The following is a 16951-nucleotide window of genomic DNA, read 5'->3' as shown; positions in this document are numbered from 1 at the left end:
TCCCAGCCAGGTGAGCTTTGTGGTGGTGTGCGCGGGTTTTCTCGGTGTTCTACCGTTTCCTCCCACTTTCCACTATTTCATACATTTCTCATCACTGTCCCCTTTAGCCTAGCCGGTATTACCATGGGACGTAAAACTTAAAAGATTTCATTTCATTTCATTTATACTGTCAATATAAATACTAACAATACTAAATACCACATATCGTTAATATAGCCAATACAACTTAAATAAAGATCTCATCACCGCTGTTCTAAATGTAAACAGTATGCAACCACATCTATGTAAGCCACCAAGCCTATTACACTTGATTCCAGCCTTCTTCTGAATGATTTGATTTTCTGTTCAATTCGCCTAAGCTTCGGTTCTTTCGGCTTCTTTCCTACCTCCAACATTAACATAGAAACTTCATGTTCTGAACGCTGATTTGCTACTGGTGAACCCAGTAGTCAATCACCTTCAAAAGTTGCAAACTGAAACAAAATCTTACTAATCCCTTTCCCTTCCCGATTATCTGACCTTTTTATTTGATTGAAAGTCTACAAAAACGTACAAGTATTTCAATATGTGATATTGATATTTTGTATTGCTGCTATATACAGAATACAAATCAGCTGATAAGGTGATGTCGAAAAAGGAGTTATGATGTAGGGGACTAAGACTTTCTTAAGGGCTGCCTTATGGATCCTCTTACATTGTTTGCTTAAATATTACCAAGCATATCTTGAGCATATAAACTGTAGTATATTTTAAATACTGCGAGTCTTAGCATGCTGGAAAGAAGTTAGTGGAAATCCGAATAAATTTTTGCTGTGAAATGACTTGACATTAGACCAAGGTAAGTTATTGTTGTGTTCGTTTCAGTTACAATGTAATCGTTTTCTTGCAATGAGTCAATTTTCCATTTCCTTGCAGGTATTTAAAAAAAGAAAAAAACACACACTCATCTTTACCAAAGTAGATGCAAATAACACTACTAATAATAGAATTGTATCTTACATTTTTTCTAGAAAAATAAGTAGAATAACATCTAAATTTATGATGAAATTAGAAGATATAGCTATTCTTGTTACAGAATCTGTTAGTATTCCTAAACAGATTATTATGAACGCAGGGAAACATCTAAGAGGACAAAACCAAGGAAAATTCTGACCGAACGGACAACATTCAAGGGACAGAAATATAGACGCAACCTAATAAAAGAATGATTATTTTTTCCCCTCAACTTTCATGCATGTAAAATGTTGTGTAATTCTTCACTTTAGTGAAATGACATTTTTTTTAAATACTGAAAACCCAATAAAACACGTAACACTGTTTTAGTAAGTACCTATATATTTCAAATTTTGATCCATACTAAAAAACAAAAAAAAAAATGTTGATCAATATTTCAGAATTAAAATAAGTAAATATTTATACAACACTAAAAAAAACTGTATATGCTACCTAGCGTAAGGATGAAAGTCTTCAAAAAAATCAAATAACATCACAGTTACTTTTCGTAATGAAAATGAATGGTCGTACAGTAATATGTTGAACGTATTTCAAATGTAATATATGTATAACAAATAGAAGTACTCAGAATTTTTCATATGGGTGTGTCTGAAAGTAATTAAAGCCAATCTACCCTTTTATTATATTGGTTTTATTGGATTTTCTTTATTTAAAACAAAGTTATTTCAGCAAATTGAAAAATTACAGATAACATTTTAGAATATATGACAGTTGAAGGGAAAAAATAATCATACAGGGGGTGCACTGGTACATCCAATATATACTTCTATGATTCTGTTCCTTGTATTTTTTTCCATCTCGTCAGAATTTTCCTCGGATTTTGTCTCCACCTTCGTTATTACAGCCATTATATACATGAGTTCCAACCTGCATAAAAAGGAGCTAGGAGTCAAGCATTTTGGTGCAGCATTTCCCTAAGAGATCCCTCCCCGCATAAAATTACCTGTCTCCAAAGTTTAGGCAGCACGGGAAGTAGGCAGAACGGGGATTCCCGTTCTGCCTAAAGATAAGATCATTCAAAATATTTTCTACAAAGTACTGGAGGGCCTTTAGGTAGAACGGGAATGAATCATAAATGAGGCGCCAAGTATATCAAAAGCCACCAAATCCATTTTTATCCGAAATTGAGTTATATATCGCTTGTTATGTGTTTGATCTAAAGGAATTCCATGGAAACAGAATTTTGTTTAAAAGCTTAATATTTCATACTAAAAAAATACGTAATTTAAATATAGGGCTTTATACGGGTGCATATGGAGCTTCACTGCACGTTTTGCGAGATTACTCGAAACTAAGGGAAATGGATGTCGCGGATTTTGATACTAGGCGCCGCAAATGGTAAATTTTAAGGGATTGCGTCCAGGCCCTTAAGGAGGGACAAGGATACATTATGGAAATCCAATTTATACAAAAATTATTAGCAACAACAGCAATGCTAATATTTAAAGGTATAATCTCGGCATAAACCTAGTGAATCTAAGGAAAAACAGTCAGGATTCGAACTGGGGCCTCCCAATTGTTAAGCAAGGACGCTAACTATAAGCATCTCCGTACATTAGAAATAAATCTTCAGTAGCCCTACTTAAAATATTTTTCCTTCACATTCCCACAGCTTTTTTTTTTTTTTTTTTTTTTAACATATAGATTGCTGGTCTTCATTTTTCCAAAGTAAATATGTTCTCGTACGCGAAACAAATTTCAAACAAAGAAAACAAAAGTCATTGGAATTTCTTGACTGTTTGGAAATAAATTTAATCTTTAAACGAATATGAGTAACATTTTATTTTTTCTCTCAGAAATCGAGCCAGGACTTTTAGTAGGTAATCAAATCTGTTGTTGCAATGCAACTATTATTCTATTAACACATTCTTGTTTATATTTTCTTACTTCGAAAATGGCCATTTATTCATTAAGAAAGCAACACAAGACAACAAAATGCAATGTCAGTTAAATTGTTAAATGGGATTAGAAAAAAATGTAGGCGAAAAATAATTTGTCATTGTTTATCGTGGAATGTTGTTAGTGTTCTTTTTCGATTTCTATATCTACGAAGAAGTATTTACCGTGCGTAAGAAAGAAAAGAAAATAATTTCCTCGCAATGGTTATTGGAATCCTTATTTTTAATATTAAACAAAGGAATTCAAATCAAAGGGAGAATGTAATGTTCATTTTCCATTATCTTCTTCTTCTTGTTCATTTGTTTTCTGCTGTTGTAATCTCAAGCAAATATCAAATTGTTAAATTATAACAACAGCTTGTTCAAAATTCGTTTTTGTTTACTTCCCCACCCCCTTCATTTTATATTGTGTTCAGAAGTAGTTACTGCTCGCATGCAAACCGATTTTGACAAAATATTGTCCCCTTAAACGTTATTATTATTATTATTATTATTATTATTATTATTATTATTATTATTATTATTATTATTATTATTATTATTATTATTATTATTATTATTATTATTATTATTATTAATTGTGTCTGTCTGTCTATCTGTAAACTTATGGAGTTGAAAAGGATTCAAGGAAGAAAATTTAAATTTAATAATCAGGTACCCAGCTCGCGCCAAGTGAGCTTTGTGGTGGACAAACGCCGTAAGCGTAATTTTTTATGGTTTTTACGTTTCCTCCCACTTTCTCATTCCATAATCATGGTCTGCTTTAGCCTAGCCGGCATAATCGTGGGACGTAAAACTTAAAGACTTCATTTCATTTTTTTTTCATAATCAGGTAGTCTAAGGTGCAAACGAAAGGGTACAATACGTAGGTTACTTTTCATGCACTGGGCCTTCCTTGAACTATAATAATCTCTCAAAATTTTGGATTTTATTCAAAATAATATGAGGTTTCAAGACAGCCGGATCGTGCTTCATACCCTAGAAGCCCGTCACACAAATCATGTATTTAAATATGAAAAATAATAAATAAAATATGAGGAAGCGGCGGTCCACAACAAATTTCTAGAATTCCATTCTGGCAATAATAACTTCTCCAAGCCTGACAAATAATAATTTCTGTCTTCAGAAAATAACAACATATAATTTAAAAAGAGAATATGGGAATATTAGGAAATTGGCGCCTCCTAGCGCCATTTTAAGGCTTATATTTCTCGTACATGCCTTATGTTTAGGTTATAATTATCCTACATATCCAACTTACTAAAAAAATTAGCCTTTTTCGCTCCATCTCTCTTTTTCTTTCGACTGTATCATATATTAAGGATTGCTTTTTTTTTCCTTTTTGCTGTCAATCAACAACAAAATCTCATCACAAAATTTACTGAATGCCTCACACAGGTTACAAGAGGGATGTAGTGTTAAAATTTAAATTTAATATACGCCGACTATAAAAATTGGACGAATTGATCCACTAGAACAGGCATGTCAAACTCGCGGCCCGCATCGCCCGTGAATGTGGCCCGCTCATGTCTCACTATTTATTTCACATAAATAAATAAATTAATAAATTAAAAGAAGGAAACGAAACCTTCAGCATCATATTTTGCTTGCTACTCTCTATATACACACACACACACACACACACACACACACACACACACACACACACACACACACACACACACACACACACACACACACACATACACACACACACACACACACACACACACACACTGTGGCTCGCCTTAACTTGACCAGGGTTGATCTGATGATACACACAAGGACACCTTCTTCCATTTCATGAAAGAAAAACAGGTGTTGTGTTTAAAAACAAATAACAATACGCTTCATAGTTCTCATGGTTAAAATAGGTTTTGAAGGGGAATAGTTTTTTTTTTTTTTTTTTTGTTGAATAATGATACCGGAAAATGCCTAATTTTTTGTAAGCAAACATAAATTTTGTATAAGTATTTTAATATATCTTGTAACATTTTTGCAACAGAATTCTTACTTAATAACCTTTAATTGTAAACTGAGATCAACTATGTACGCATTATTCAGACACCATATATATATAATATCGTTACATGCGGCCCGCTGACATCTCAAATAATTTTTAAAATCTTTAAATGAAATGAAATCTTTAAGTTTTACGTCCCACGGTTATGCCGGTTAGGCTAAAGGAGACGGTGAAGATGAGAAATGAATGAAATGATGGAATGAAGAAAATGGGAGAAAACGGGAGAACCCCGAGAAAACCCACGAGCAAATAATTTTTAAATGGCCCCATATAAAAAATCAGTTTGACATACCTGCACTAGAAAGTAAATTATGAGATACTTGATTAGCTAATGTTGGAAATGCAGTGTGTACTTGGAATAAAGATTCGCTAATAACAAGCGAAGGACGATTTCTTCCAGCGATAGTTAACTACTAAAACGTGGGACACAATCGATGGCTCGCGAATAAAACGAAAGCTGTGATGCAACGTTGTCATATGGTAAAAGAGTATGGCTAAGCAGATGCACTACAACGCCAGCAGATGAACAGGTTATAGATCCCCTTCGTGAATGTTTAACAAGACGTAGCAACATCATCGCAACCCTCTCATTTGCTAACAACATTCAAACGGAACTGGTAACATCACGTTCAAATGCCACCCACTAACGCTGTCCCTTAGCATAGTTTGACAAGTTGTTGCTACGTATTAGATTAACTTTCTTATTTGTCCAACGCCTCAACATTATCTAAAGAATGAAAGAAAGAGAAAGGCTTGAAGTTTGCTAACTCAATTTTATTTTGTATCTCTGCTCGACGTGTGACAGATCTTTTCAGTAGCCCTATTAACAGGATTGTAATTACTCCTAAAAAGAGATTAAATTTTTCATTTGCAAAAGAGAAAGAAATAAATTAGCTACACAAAAACACGTTTTCAGATAAGACAGAATACAATCACGGAAGAAGTCTCTGCTTCGTACTTTTGTACAAAATTAAAAGAAAAAAAAAACTCGTTTTTCTCCTTATCTAGAATAATATATCAAGTACCTTCTTCTCCTTTGTCAAGTACTGAACTAACTGTATATACATAGTATTGTTTCTTCTCTCTGGTATAGCAATGGCCCACTTTATTGTAAACGTATAATTACATTACTTATTTGTCTGTTGTAGAATGTGATATTACAGAGAATAAATAGAATGTTTAATTAACAAACGGGTAAGAAGTGTCCACAATGAATATGATTAATGAGGTTATTTCTTAGAAATACTACTGTAATATGAACATCTGTATTGTTATTAAACTTTTGATACTTCTGCGATAGTGTACAGGGAGTCCATAAAGTCCTACAGGAAAGTAAAACTCTATAACTTGGGAACTACGTAATGTATTAACAAATACTTTTTGGTGTACTTACAGAAAGGTTCAAAGTTTTGTTTCAGCTAGTTAAGTGTTAGCTTTAAGAATATTAGTTGGGGCGAGAAATGTTTTAAACTTGTAATATACTTACTAAAAAGAAAAAGAAGTACGTTGCTAGGTAGATTGTTGTTATTTATTGAAATTGGGATATACAATTTGAGATTGGAATATAGGACATGGTTTAAGGAAAATGTCAAGTGAGTTATTTATAAATAAGTAGTAGAAGTTGATGGTATTTAGTGTATTGGAAGATTACGACATTGTAATTAAAGTGTGTTACGAGTTTAAATGAATAACGGCATTTGAAGGAGATAACAGGGTTGAAATATATGGAAGCTAGTGAATTTCAATATATCTATTGCTCTGTTGATAAACTAAATAATTTAGTGGAATTTATTTTTAATAATTACAGTAAACAAGTTTAACAATTGGCGCAGTCGATTATAAAGAACATTACCCTTTTAAATAGTAAAGATGGTTTCATTTAGCAACTTCGAACCTTTTGACGTGGAAACAGGAATAATTCAAATTTACATTGAGAGATTCGAACAGGTGGCGTTATTTGAAGCTTTACCGGAGGATCGGAAAGTAGCGACATTTTTCGCTGTCATAGGGAGTCCAGCTTATGAAGAGTTGAGAAATTTGTGCACGCCAAGTAAACCAGCACAAAAATCGTATGAAGAATTAAAACAGCTGATGTTAACGGATTATGGAGTTAAAATTAACGAAATAGCTGAGAGGTTCAAGTTCCATCAGTTGACACAACTGGAACATCAAACGGTTGCCCAATTTGTATTGGTGTTGAAAAATCAAGCTGCTTGCTACAACTTTGATAATTGTTTAGACCATTCTTCACGGGATCAATTTGTATTCGGCATGGAAAATAATGTAGCTCGTAGGCAGATACTGACGTAAAATGTTCATTTACATATATTAATATATTGTACCTATTATATAATTTTAGAAAAAAAAACTACGTGAAAATTTAGATGAGTCCTTTCTCATATATGAAAATTTACGTTTTCTTTGTTCATTCTCTCCTTTTCCTTTTAGTTAAATTACGAGTCATATCTCGCTACCAAAATAAGTGTCAGAATCACTTCGATTATTAGGCACTTTTACAGCGTCCATTCGTGTTACTATTATAGTTTATATGTGTACATATAAATATATCGCGCATTACGAATACGTATTCTATTCACAGAAACGTTTGTGACACCTTCTCTGTTTAGGTTATGAGAAAAAAATATCAAAGTTTTGTTTTCTCACTTAGGGAGGCTATTTTACACCCTCTATTATTCCGTCACTAGTAAGATCGTAGATCAACTCTAAATCATTATACCACTTAGTAGACGCACACACTAATAAACTTAAATCATCGATGTCTGACTGGTGAGATTTTTGAGGTTATTATTATTATTATCTTTTTTTTTCGTTCGAAGAATATTTCGCTTGTATCGATGCAGAGGGGTTAGGGTAACACACACAAATTAGATGGAAAAAGGTTCGGATGAGAGGAACGGATTTTAGATGAAAGGTTGGTACAAAGGTGTTATGTTTGTGAACTTAAAAGTGGACTTGATGGTACCTTAGGGTTACAAATACGACCTGCCCTCGTCTCGTATGACATGCAATTTGTATTATAACAATACGGTTAAAGATCACATATAACATTCAATTAAACTACAAGGCAAAAAAAAATGTATGCAGCGGTATTTCTAAAATTTATCTTTTACATTCGTCGGATGTCTCGAACTACGGCAACCAATGATCGTTCGGGGTAACTACTAAACCCTTTATACATATTCATTTTTTCAAATCAATTCTACATTTTACTTCGATATCATATTTACGTTTCACATACATTTATATCTCATCATATACATATATATTTAATAATTATTCACACATCGTACTTAAAGACTCCGACAAATAATTCGCTAATAGGTTGCAACACTTTCAACAAATGAGAAATTTCTGACATACCTGATAATCGACTGATTTTCCGCGCATAAAACAAAATTTGTATTTCAATATATTTCATTTAAACCGCAGACCCTTGATGTATAAGGCAGGCGTGTACACATATTTATAAACTTAGAGTGTTAATTTCACTATTGGGCCCAAACTACTACAACCTTAACGTTTAGTAAACCTTATAGCAGGAAAGTAGAAATAGCTGTTAGTTTGACAGAGAACTTCGGACGGACAATGACGAAAGAATGAGAACAAAACATTATAGTGTAGCGAACCATCATTCAATCCGCGGTAGGTCAAATACGATGGAGAAAGCAGTCCCTCGATACTCTGCGTCATGAATGTCTCCACGAATCATGTCTCACGACGTCTCAGTTATTAAATTAGGTTCAAAAGCTATATACTGAATGATCAATATTTGTAAAGTTCAATAATTGGGGGGGGAGGTTAATTTTTTTAAAATCTTGAAGAAGAGATTAGAGAGATAGCTGAAGGAGAAAGACAGCGGCGCGCCAAAGGAAAATAAGTTAGGACACTAAAACCACAAAGGTAAGCCAAATATACTTTTATATGCCGAAAACAGTGGCCTACTCAAATGCATGGCCCAAAGGGGTCTCTGAGTGTCTAAGTACGAGTCCGTGCCTTCTAGGCAACCATCTCACAAGGAATAATCCCTGTGGAATGATCGACTATTAACTGTTTCCGGTACCAATTCACTCAGATTACGGACGGTCCAGCCGGAAGTGTCGTGCGGTCTCTAATTTAGGGTTTCCAAAAAAAAAAAAAAAAAAAAAAACTATCCGACCCCTCAGAAACTAAGAATTCGGAGGACAGTATGGAAAATTAGACTAAAGTCGATGCAATAGAAGAAATCCTAACTAAAGATTTGCCAAAATTAAAAAAAATAAATTAAAATTTTGTACTGGTGATTTGTTTGCCAAATCTTACCAGTGGCTCCCACATTCGCAAGAACGCCATGTCTTGAGGTGTCAATTAATTTCAATAGCTACCTAATTTAAGACTAAGGAAGAAAATGAAAAATATTTGAAGGAGGGTCGACACATGGGTACGAAAGTACCGAAGTTTACTGTAATTAATTTATGAAATTGTTTGACTCTATCCATTCCGTCACCTCTACGAACAAGGGCAACTTAGTTGGAATATGTGACTTGAAAAAAAAATTTAACCCTTTGGGGATCCCATGGTACAATTTGTACCATACGGGGTGTTTCATGGTACATTGCATTATAACTCTCCTATTTGAGCTTTTTCGTCCGGTTTTTTTTTAAGTCCAGAGGCATTGTAGAAGACCTTACGTATGGTTTCACACCTTCCTGTGTCGAGACATAGGAGGTGATGACGTCATAATTCTAAAAAAATATATTTTCTTTTAATATTGCGGGGCCGGTCTATGTTCATTATTTTTTGGCGGGCTTATTTTTGCACGTAAAAGATTGAAATTTTGCACAAACATTCAGTCCACAGAGTAGTATTTACCAGATTTTTTCAGATTTCTGCGTTAAAACAGGGGGGATCCAGAGGGGCAAAAAGTTGAAAAAAGGGATATTTTTACCAAAAATCCCTTTCTTCGCGATTTTCCCGCCTTAGATACATGATGGAGACAAGTAAATAGTACCGCCTGAAAGGCAGTTCTATTCTGAAGAGAATAGTGTGCGACACATGACCCTAGGATAATTAGGGAAGTGTCAGGGAATTTTTTATCAAAATCTACTTCTATATAGGGGAATTTTGAACATTTTCGGTATTATTTTTTGCGGGCTTATTTTTGCACCTAGAAGATTGAAATTGTGCACAAACACTCAGTCCACCGAGGAGTATTTACAAGATCTTTTTCGTACTTCTGTTAAAAAAGGGGGTACAGAGGGACTAAACGTTGAAAAAGGGATATTTTTACCAAAAATCCCTTTCTTCGCGATTTTCCCGCCTTAGATACATGATAGAGACAAGTGAATGATACCGCCTGAAAGGCAGTTCCATTCTGAAGAGAATGGTGTGCGACACATGACCCTAGGGTAATTAGGGAAGTGTCAGGGAATTTTTATCAAAATCTACTTCTGTATAGGGGAATTTTGGACATTTTCGGTATTATTTTTTGCGGGCTTATTTTTGCACCTAGAAGATTGAAATTGTGCACAAACACTCAGTCCACCGAGGAGTATTTACAAGATTTTTTTCGTACTTTTGTGTTAAAACAGGGGGGTACAGAGGGACTAAACGTTGAAATAGGGAAATTTTTACCAAAAACTCCCTTTCACGGAATTTTCTCGCCGTAGATACATGATGGAGACAAGTGAATGATACCGCCTGAAAGGCAGTTCTATTTTGAAGAGAATGATGTGCAAACCATGATCCTAGGGTAATTAGGGATGTCTCAGGGAATGTTTAAAAATTTCCCTCTGTATACGGGAATATGGGACATTGTCGGTATATATATATATATATATATATATATATATATATATATATATATATATATATATATATATATTGTTTTTTTTTGGAGGGCTTACTTTTGCACCTGGAAAATTGGAATTGTGCATGAATATTCAGCCCACCTAGTAGTATTTACCAATTTTTTTCAGATCTGTGTTGAAAAAAAGATATTTAGACCCAAAAATACCCTTTTTTCGGGATTTTCCCGCCTTAGATACGTGAGTCATACCGCCTGAAAGAAGGCAGTTCTAAGCTGAAGAGAATGATGGGCGAAACATGATCCTAGGGTAATTAGGGATATCTCAGGAAATTTTTTACCTGAGATCATGGTGTTTTACGGCAATTTGGGGCATGGTAGGAATTCCTGATAAAATTTCTCCCGCCCTTAGTATTCAAGATAGAAACTTGAAAAAAAATGAAATGAAATGAAATCTTTAAGTTTTACGTCCCACGGTTTACGTTAGGCTAAAGGAGACGGTGATAATGAGAGATGAGTGAAATGGTGGAATGAAGAAAGTGGGAGGAAACGGGAGAACCCCGAGAAAACCCACGAGCACGGTGTTTGTCCACCAAAAGGTTCACTTGGCGGGGGCTGGGATCGAACCCGGGACCCCAAACACCAGAGGTGAACGCTCTACCACTGAGCCACCGCGCCCCCCTTAGAAACTTGAAATTTGGCACACACATTCAGTATACCAAGTACTATTTATCAGAATTTTTTTTATTTTTGGATGGCTACGTTCACACAGGGCCGCTCCAGAGGGGCCCAAAGTGCGAGAAAAAATTTCCCTCCGAAATTTTCCCTTTGACATCATTTTTCCCGCTCTTGTTATATGGTATGAGCATGCAAGTAGTACCATTTGAAAGCCAGCTCCATTCTGAAGAGAATGAGGTATAAACCATGATCCTAGGATAAATGGTGACGATGCAGTATCTGCTTGACTGAAAGTCTAAAAAATAGCCCAAAAAGCCGGGCACCGGAAAGGTGCAAGTTAACCTCAAAACAAATGCATATAATTCAACCTACCAAGTTTTCAGACAACTATTCTATTTTCGTGATTAATTGTAAAATATTTCAAATTATTTGTTATATGATGCTGTTTACCCCGCTAGACTTGGTTCTCAACGAATAGCTAATATTACTCGTGATCGCCAAACTGCGAAGTGCTAACATAGTCCGTTCACTAAACCACACCTACATCCTCTATAGTGTAGGTATCAGTGCTCGAAATATTTTTCATTATACATAAATACTCATTACTTTACCTCGTGGCAAATATTACATTAAACACATACATTTAGGGATGTCCTATTATTCATTCACATTCATTATAATATATATATATATATATATATATATATATATATATATATATATATATATATATATATATATATATATATATATATATATATATATATATATATATATATATAATTTATTTTTATAACACTCTGCTGTAACGAAGATTCATTAGTGGACATCCTATACTTTAAATATACCAAAGACTGTTCAAAGCAGTCATAACATATAATTACGACATATACGCCACTACAAAATAATCGCGCACTGACCAATACACAGAACATCTCACGAACCCAGACCTTTTTCAATCAACGCCAAACTATATACCACTTCAAAGTTTAGAAATGCATATAGGTTCAAAGAACAGCAATATTATCAACGATAATATTAATTAAAGACGTTTCTACTCTGATGGAAACAATGAGGTTTATTCTACAGCACCAATTAAAGAAAAAAGAAAAATTTAGCATCGTAATCTAAGAACGGAAAAATAACATCATATATCCTAGCTTCTGCTTAATGACGAACGCAAAGTTTTTTTTTTTTTTTTTTAATATTTTAATTACTGGTCTATACAGAGCGTTGTGATTTTGAGGAAACCTCAATTTGGAATCAATTTACCTAACTGTTCATTTATATATTCCAGAAATAATATTTACGCATAATTTATTTAGAAAAAGGGATCATTTTCGAGTTAACTAAATCAGTGGTGCCCACTTCCCCCTCATATCCATGACGCACCCCCCCCTCAATTGTCTATCCGTAGGTGTTCTTCCATGAGAAAAATCTTTGCGATTAATTTTTACACCTCCTCAAACATATTTATATAGATTTTTACCCCCCAAATATTTCAATGACGCAGTTTGCGCCATAGCCCCCCTTTGTAGGCACCCCTGACTAAATCGTTATTGTTCGGAGCAATAAACCACTAGTTCTTGAAAACAACGGAGATGGCGTTAGTAGTATCTAAATGATCTATGCACGATCGAATGTGCCCTTGTACACCAAATCACTATATGATATTCCTATGGATTTCAAGTTAATTTTAATACTTTTACGACGAACAAAGTATGAAAAATCATATAATAAATGATACACTGTCTCTACTTAAATACGTCATACTCTCACTTACATACTACTTCCATTGTCAGAAATACTACATTACACATACATACATGCCTCTACATTCCACATAAACTAAAACACAAAAATTAATACATGCTATTACATAATATGTAATAGCATTAATACAGTAAGCGACATTTTGAAAATTTTACAGGAGAGCCAAAAAACTGAAATTTTGATGGTTTTTCTTGAATAACTTTTTTGTTTTCTGGACTATTTTCGTAAGAAAAATACAGCTAATATAATTAAACAAGCTCCGTGAAATAGGATAGTGACGTATATAATAGCTTAAAAATATTCACTTATTTTGGCGCTTAATTCATTTTTGCTTACAAAAGTTTTAACAAATCAATGCTTCAAACGACATTCATTCAAATGTACTAATGCATTAAGGCACACGGTGTAGTAGTGAGATTGCGTTAAGCGACATTTAGGGGAAAAAATAAATGGTAATAAATTGCTGATTCGTTAATTGAAGAATGTTAGTTGTATACTGATCGGTAAAATACTGAACGCTTCTTGAAATAATGCTGCTTAAAATAAATTTGGCAAGAAAAATGCTTTGGTTTACCTCTCCTTTATATGTAAAAATTAATATAATCTTCTGAACAGTTAAGTTAATAATAACTGACACCATTATTTAGTTTTCTCATTTATTTTTAGCGTTATTTTTTTAATTTCTTAAAGCTTAGAATATTGCAAATTATTACTGATTTGTTAAGCTTACTGATACAATGAAAATTTCCATCATTCATTTACTAAATAAATGCAAATTGTCGAAGCTTCACAAAACAGTAACTTTATCAATTTTTAACTATTGGAAGGAAAAATAAAAAATGATCACAGCGTGTTTCAATCTTGAATTTCTTCTTCATCGTCATCTGTATCAGGAAGAGTATCTTGTGCTTCTCCCGTGTGTGGCAACTGCTGGCAGAACCCTGTAGATGCATTGGCAGAATATTCTAATTACACAATTTGACAAGATCCTGGTACTTGGCCTTACTGATAGGGATGGCTGCTGCATAAAGACTGCTTGGCTGCTTTTGTCCTTGTAGTCGAAGTTTCAGTGTAAGATACACTGCGTCCTTAGTCATTGAATACTTAACTTTGGCAAATTCACTATTTTTTTTTTTTTTTTTTGAAAAAATGACAACTCTCATTTTTGACAGCAAGAAAGGTTCCCCTGACTCATGTTTCTTAGTACTGAAGATTTGGGCAGCCAAAGTTGACCAATTTCTAAAAGAGCCGTGCTTCCATAATTCATGGATGTTGCTTTGTTCTTGCCATTCTCATGACGGTAATCCACTCGGATGGACTTTCAATTTTTTGATTATGATATGCTTTCTCAATTTGATTACGCACACTGTCCACAGGCATATATGTGTGATCTGGTACCAACTAATTGATATGGATTCGTTGTAAGTTTTTGGATTTTTCAAGTTCATATTTCAACATGGCCAAAATATTTCTATTTTTGTTTTGACCGACACAGTTATCGCAATACAGGATTACAGTTGAAACATTACCTCGTTCGTCCATGAGGTACGCTCAAAACTTTTTGCAAATCGAAACTCGCGACAAGTGTTCCTTCCTGAGTACCACTCACTCTGCTGTTTTTTGAAACGAGCCTTAGTTGCTTCTTCATCTTCAATATGTCGGGTGTAATCAGTCTTCTCTTCTTGGGTTACGTCTGTCTTGTTGGTAAAGGCGATACATTTCTGGCACTTATCCTTTTTGTGTCTATGAAACCCAAGGTTGAATTTTGAGTTAAATATATAACGAAAAACTCTTTCACTCGCAGGAATATTTCCTTCTTCGTTCATTCCACGTGAGTAAATCGTATAGAGATAAGTGACGATTTTGAGATCCTCGGGAAGATATAGTCGTGTTGTTTTATTTCTACAGTAGTGGGAAGGCACTACAGGAAGTCTTTGAATGAATTCAACAACGAGCTTCACATCTCGCTCGGATGTCGCATTGGGGCGAACTGAGTGGCGTCCTCGACCATCAGGTTTTGCTGAGCCTTCAGTGGATTGTGTAACAGTGTAATTCACAAACCTTTGTGAGGTATTTATTGTTGAGAGCAAGAATTGAAGACAAACCCTTCTATAGCCTTCACCTTCGTTAATAAAATACTGAAAAGATGATGTCCGTGGGCTCTCACCATGAATCCTCCTTCTTTTCACTGGAACTTGTCTGGTTGCTCTTAAGATCCAATTCCTTTGATCATTCGGTTTTAAAGACCAAAAGTGTCTAAATAAGGATTGACGCCTCTCTTCCGTAATATCAGAACATTTATTTGGGCAAGACTTGCATTTGTTTGGTTGTACAGTATTTGTTTCTTCTCCATTCATTCTTGCCTGTTTCTGTTATAAGCTTGACCACTTTGCTTTAATCTTTTTTCTCTCTTTCTGAATAATTTTCTTTTTAATTCTCAATCCCTTTTCCACTATGGTGTTCTTTTCTGGTGTAACAGTCATCTTTCTACTTACAATCTTCCTCCGTTTCCTAGCACCGCTTTCCTCATTGCAACCGTCACCTGAATTCGAATTTCCAGCTGAATTTAATGAAACCCTTTTTCTCTTAACATATAACATACATAGGTATATTCATCTGATGAGGTTGGTGTATTGTCCAACCAATCTATTGAGTTTTCGGAAGGACAAGCCTGGTTAAATATGATATCATCGTCAGAGAAATAGTCTAAATAGCTCAGTCCTAAATTTGTTCTTTTTCTCAAGTTCTGTTTCTCAGCGAAATAATGTTCATCTCTTTCTCGATTCTTTTCTAAAGTTCTCTCTTCATTCGGGTTTAGGGTCTCTTCCTCTACTGCTGTCTCCTGATGTTTGTTTGGGTTTTTCTACCCTTCTTCAGTCCTCTCCTCATCCTGGTTTAGTGTCTATTCCACTGCTACTGTCTCCTGAAGCTTGTTTGGGTTTTTCTTCCCTTCTTCATTCTTTTTCCTTATTGTGGTTTAAAGTCTCCTCTACTGCTACTGTTTCCTGATACTTGTTTGGGTTTTTCTTCCCTTCTTCAGCTTCTTCTCATCCGGATTTAGGGTATCTTCTACTGTTACTCTCTTCTGATACTTGTTTGGGTTTTCTTCCCTTCTTCAGCCTTCTTCTCATCTGGGTATAGGGTATCTTCCACTGCTACTCTCTTCTGAAGCTGGTTTGGGTTTTCTTCTCTTCTTCAGCCTTCTTCTCGTCCGACTTTAAGGTATCTTCCACTGCTACATTCTTCTTATGCTTGTTTGGATTTTCCTTTCCTTCTTCAGCCTTGTTAACATCCGGTTTCTAGGGTATCTTCTACAGCTACTTTCTTCTGATGCTTGTTTGGGTTTTCCTTCCCTTCTTCAGCCTTCTTCTCATCCGGGTTTAGGGTATCTTCCACTGCTGCTCTCTTCTGATGTTTGTTTGGGTTTTCCTTCCTTTCTTCAGCACCAATTTTCATGATCTCACTTTTCAAACAATTAACTATATTGGAATATGTCCCGTTTGGTACCCTCGGCTTCATGACTTGTTTTTCAACTTGCTGTTTGGTTAGATTTAAAATCTTCCTCCCACGGGAAAACTAAAAGCAGAAAATAGCAAAAAAAAAGAAAAAAAAGAAAAAAAAGAACCGACCTAAAATGTGATAAAAGTAATATTTTTTGTAAGTGGAGTGCAAAGTAATAGTTTTAAAAGCTTTGACTAATATTACCTCCTGCCTACTAAATAAATCTGACTTTTGAAGTTGGCAGAAATCGGACGTAAGTTA

At 34.6% G+C, this 16951-nt stretch overlaps 1 protein-coding gene across 1 annotated transcript; it reads left to right on the top strand.

The window, feature by feature from the left end:
- The first annotated feature begins 6804 nt into the window (after window positions 1-6804).
- LOC145681896 (uncharacterized) lies at window positions 6805-7245 on the top strand. Its single transcript, XM_081753499.1, has one exon. It carries the CDS (start codon window positions 6805-6807, stop codon window positions 7243-7245), a length of 441 nt encoding a protein of 146 aa, XP_081609625.1.
- The last annotated feature ends 9706 nt before the right edge of the window (window positions 7246-16951 follow it).

Source organism: Thermobia domestica, chromosome 3, assembly GCF_964235325.1.
Source record: "Thermobia domestica chromosome 3, izTheDome1.hap1.1, whole genome shotgun sequence".
In the NCBI taxonomy this organism is placed as follows: Eukaryota; Metazoa; Arthropoda; class Insecta; order Zygentoma; family Lepismatidae; genus Thermobia; species Thermobia domestica.
The sequence above is the reverse complement of the archived record's forward strand: the minus strand, read 5'-3'. Positions and strand labels throughout refer to the sequence as shown.

Bases quoted from the DNA above. Each gene is read 5' to 3' on its own strand.
- LOC145681896 (XM_081753499.1), top strand. From the start codon at position 6,805: ATGGTTTCATTTAGCAACTTCGAACCTTTTGACGTGGAAACAGGAATA.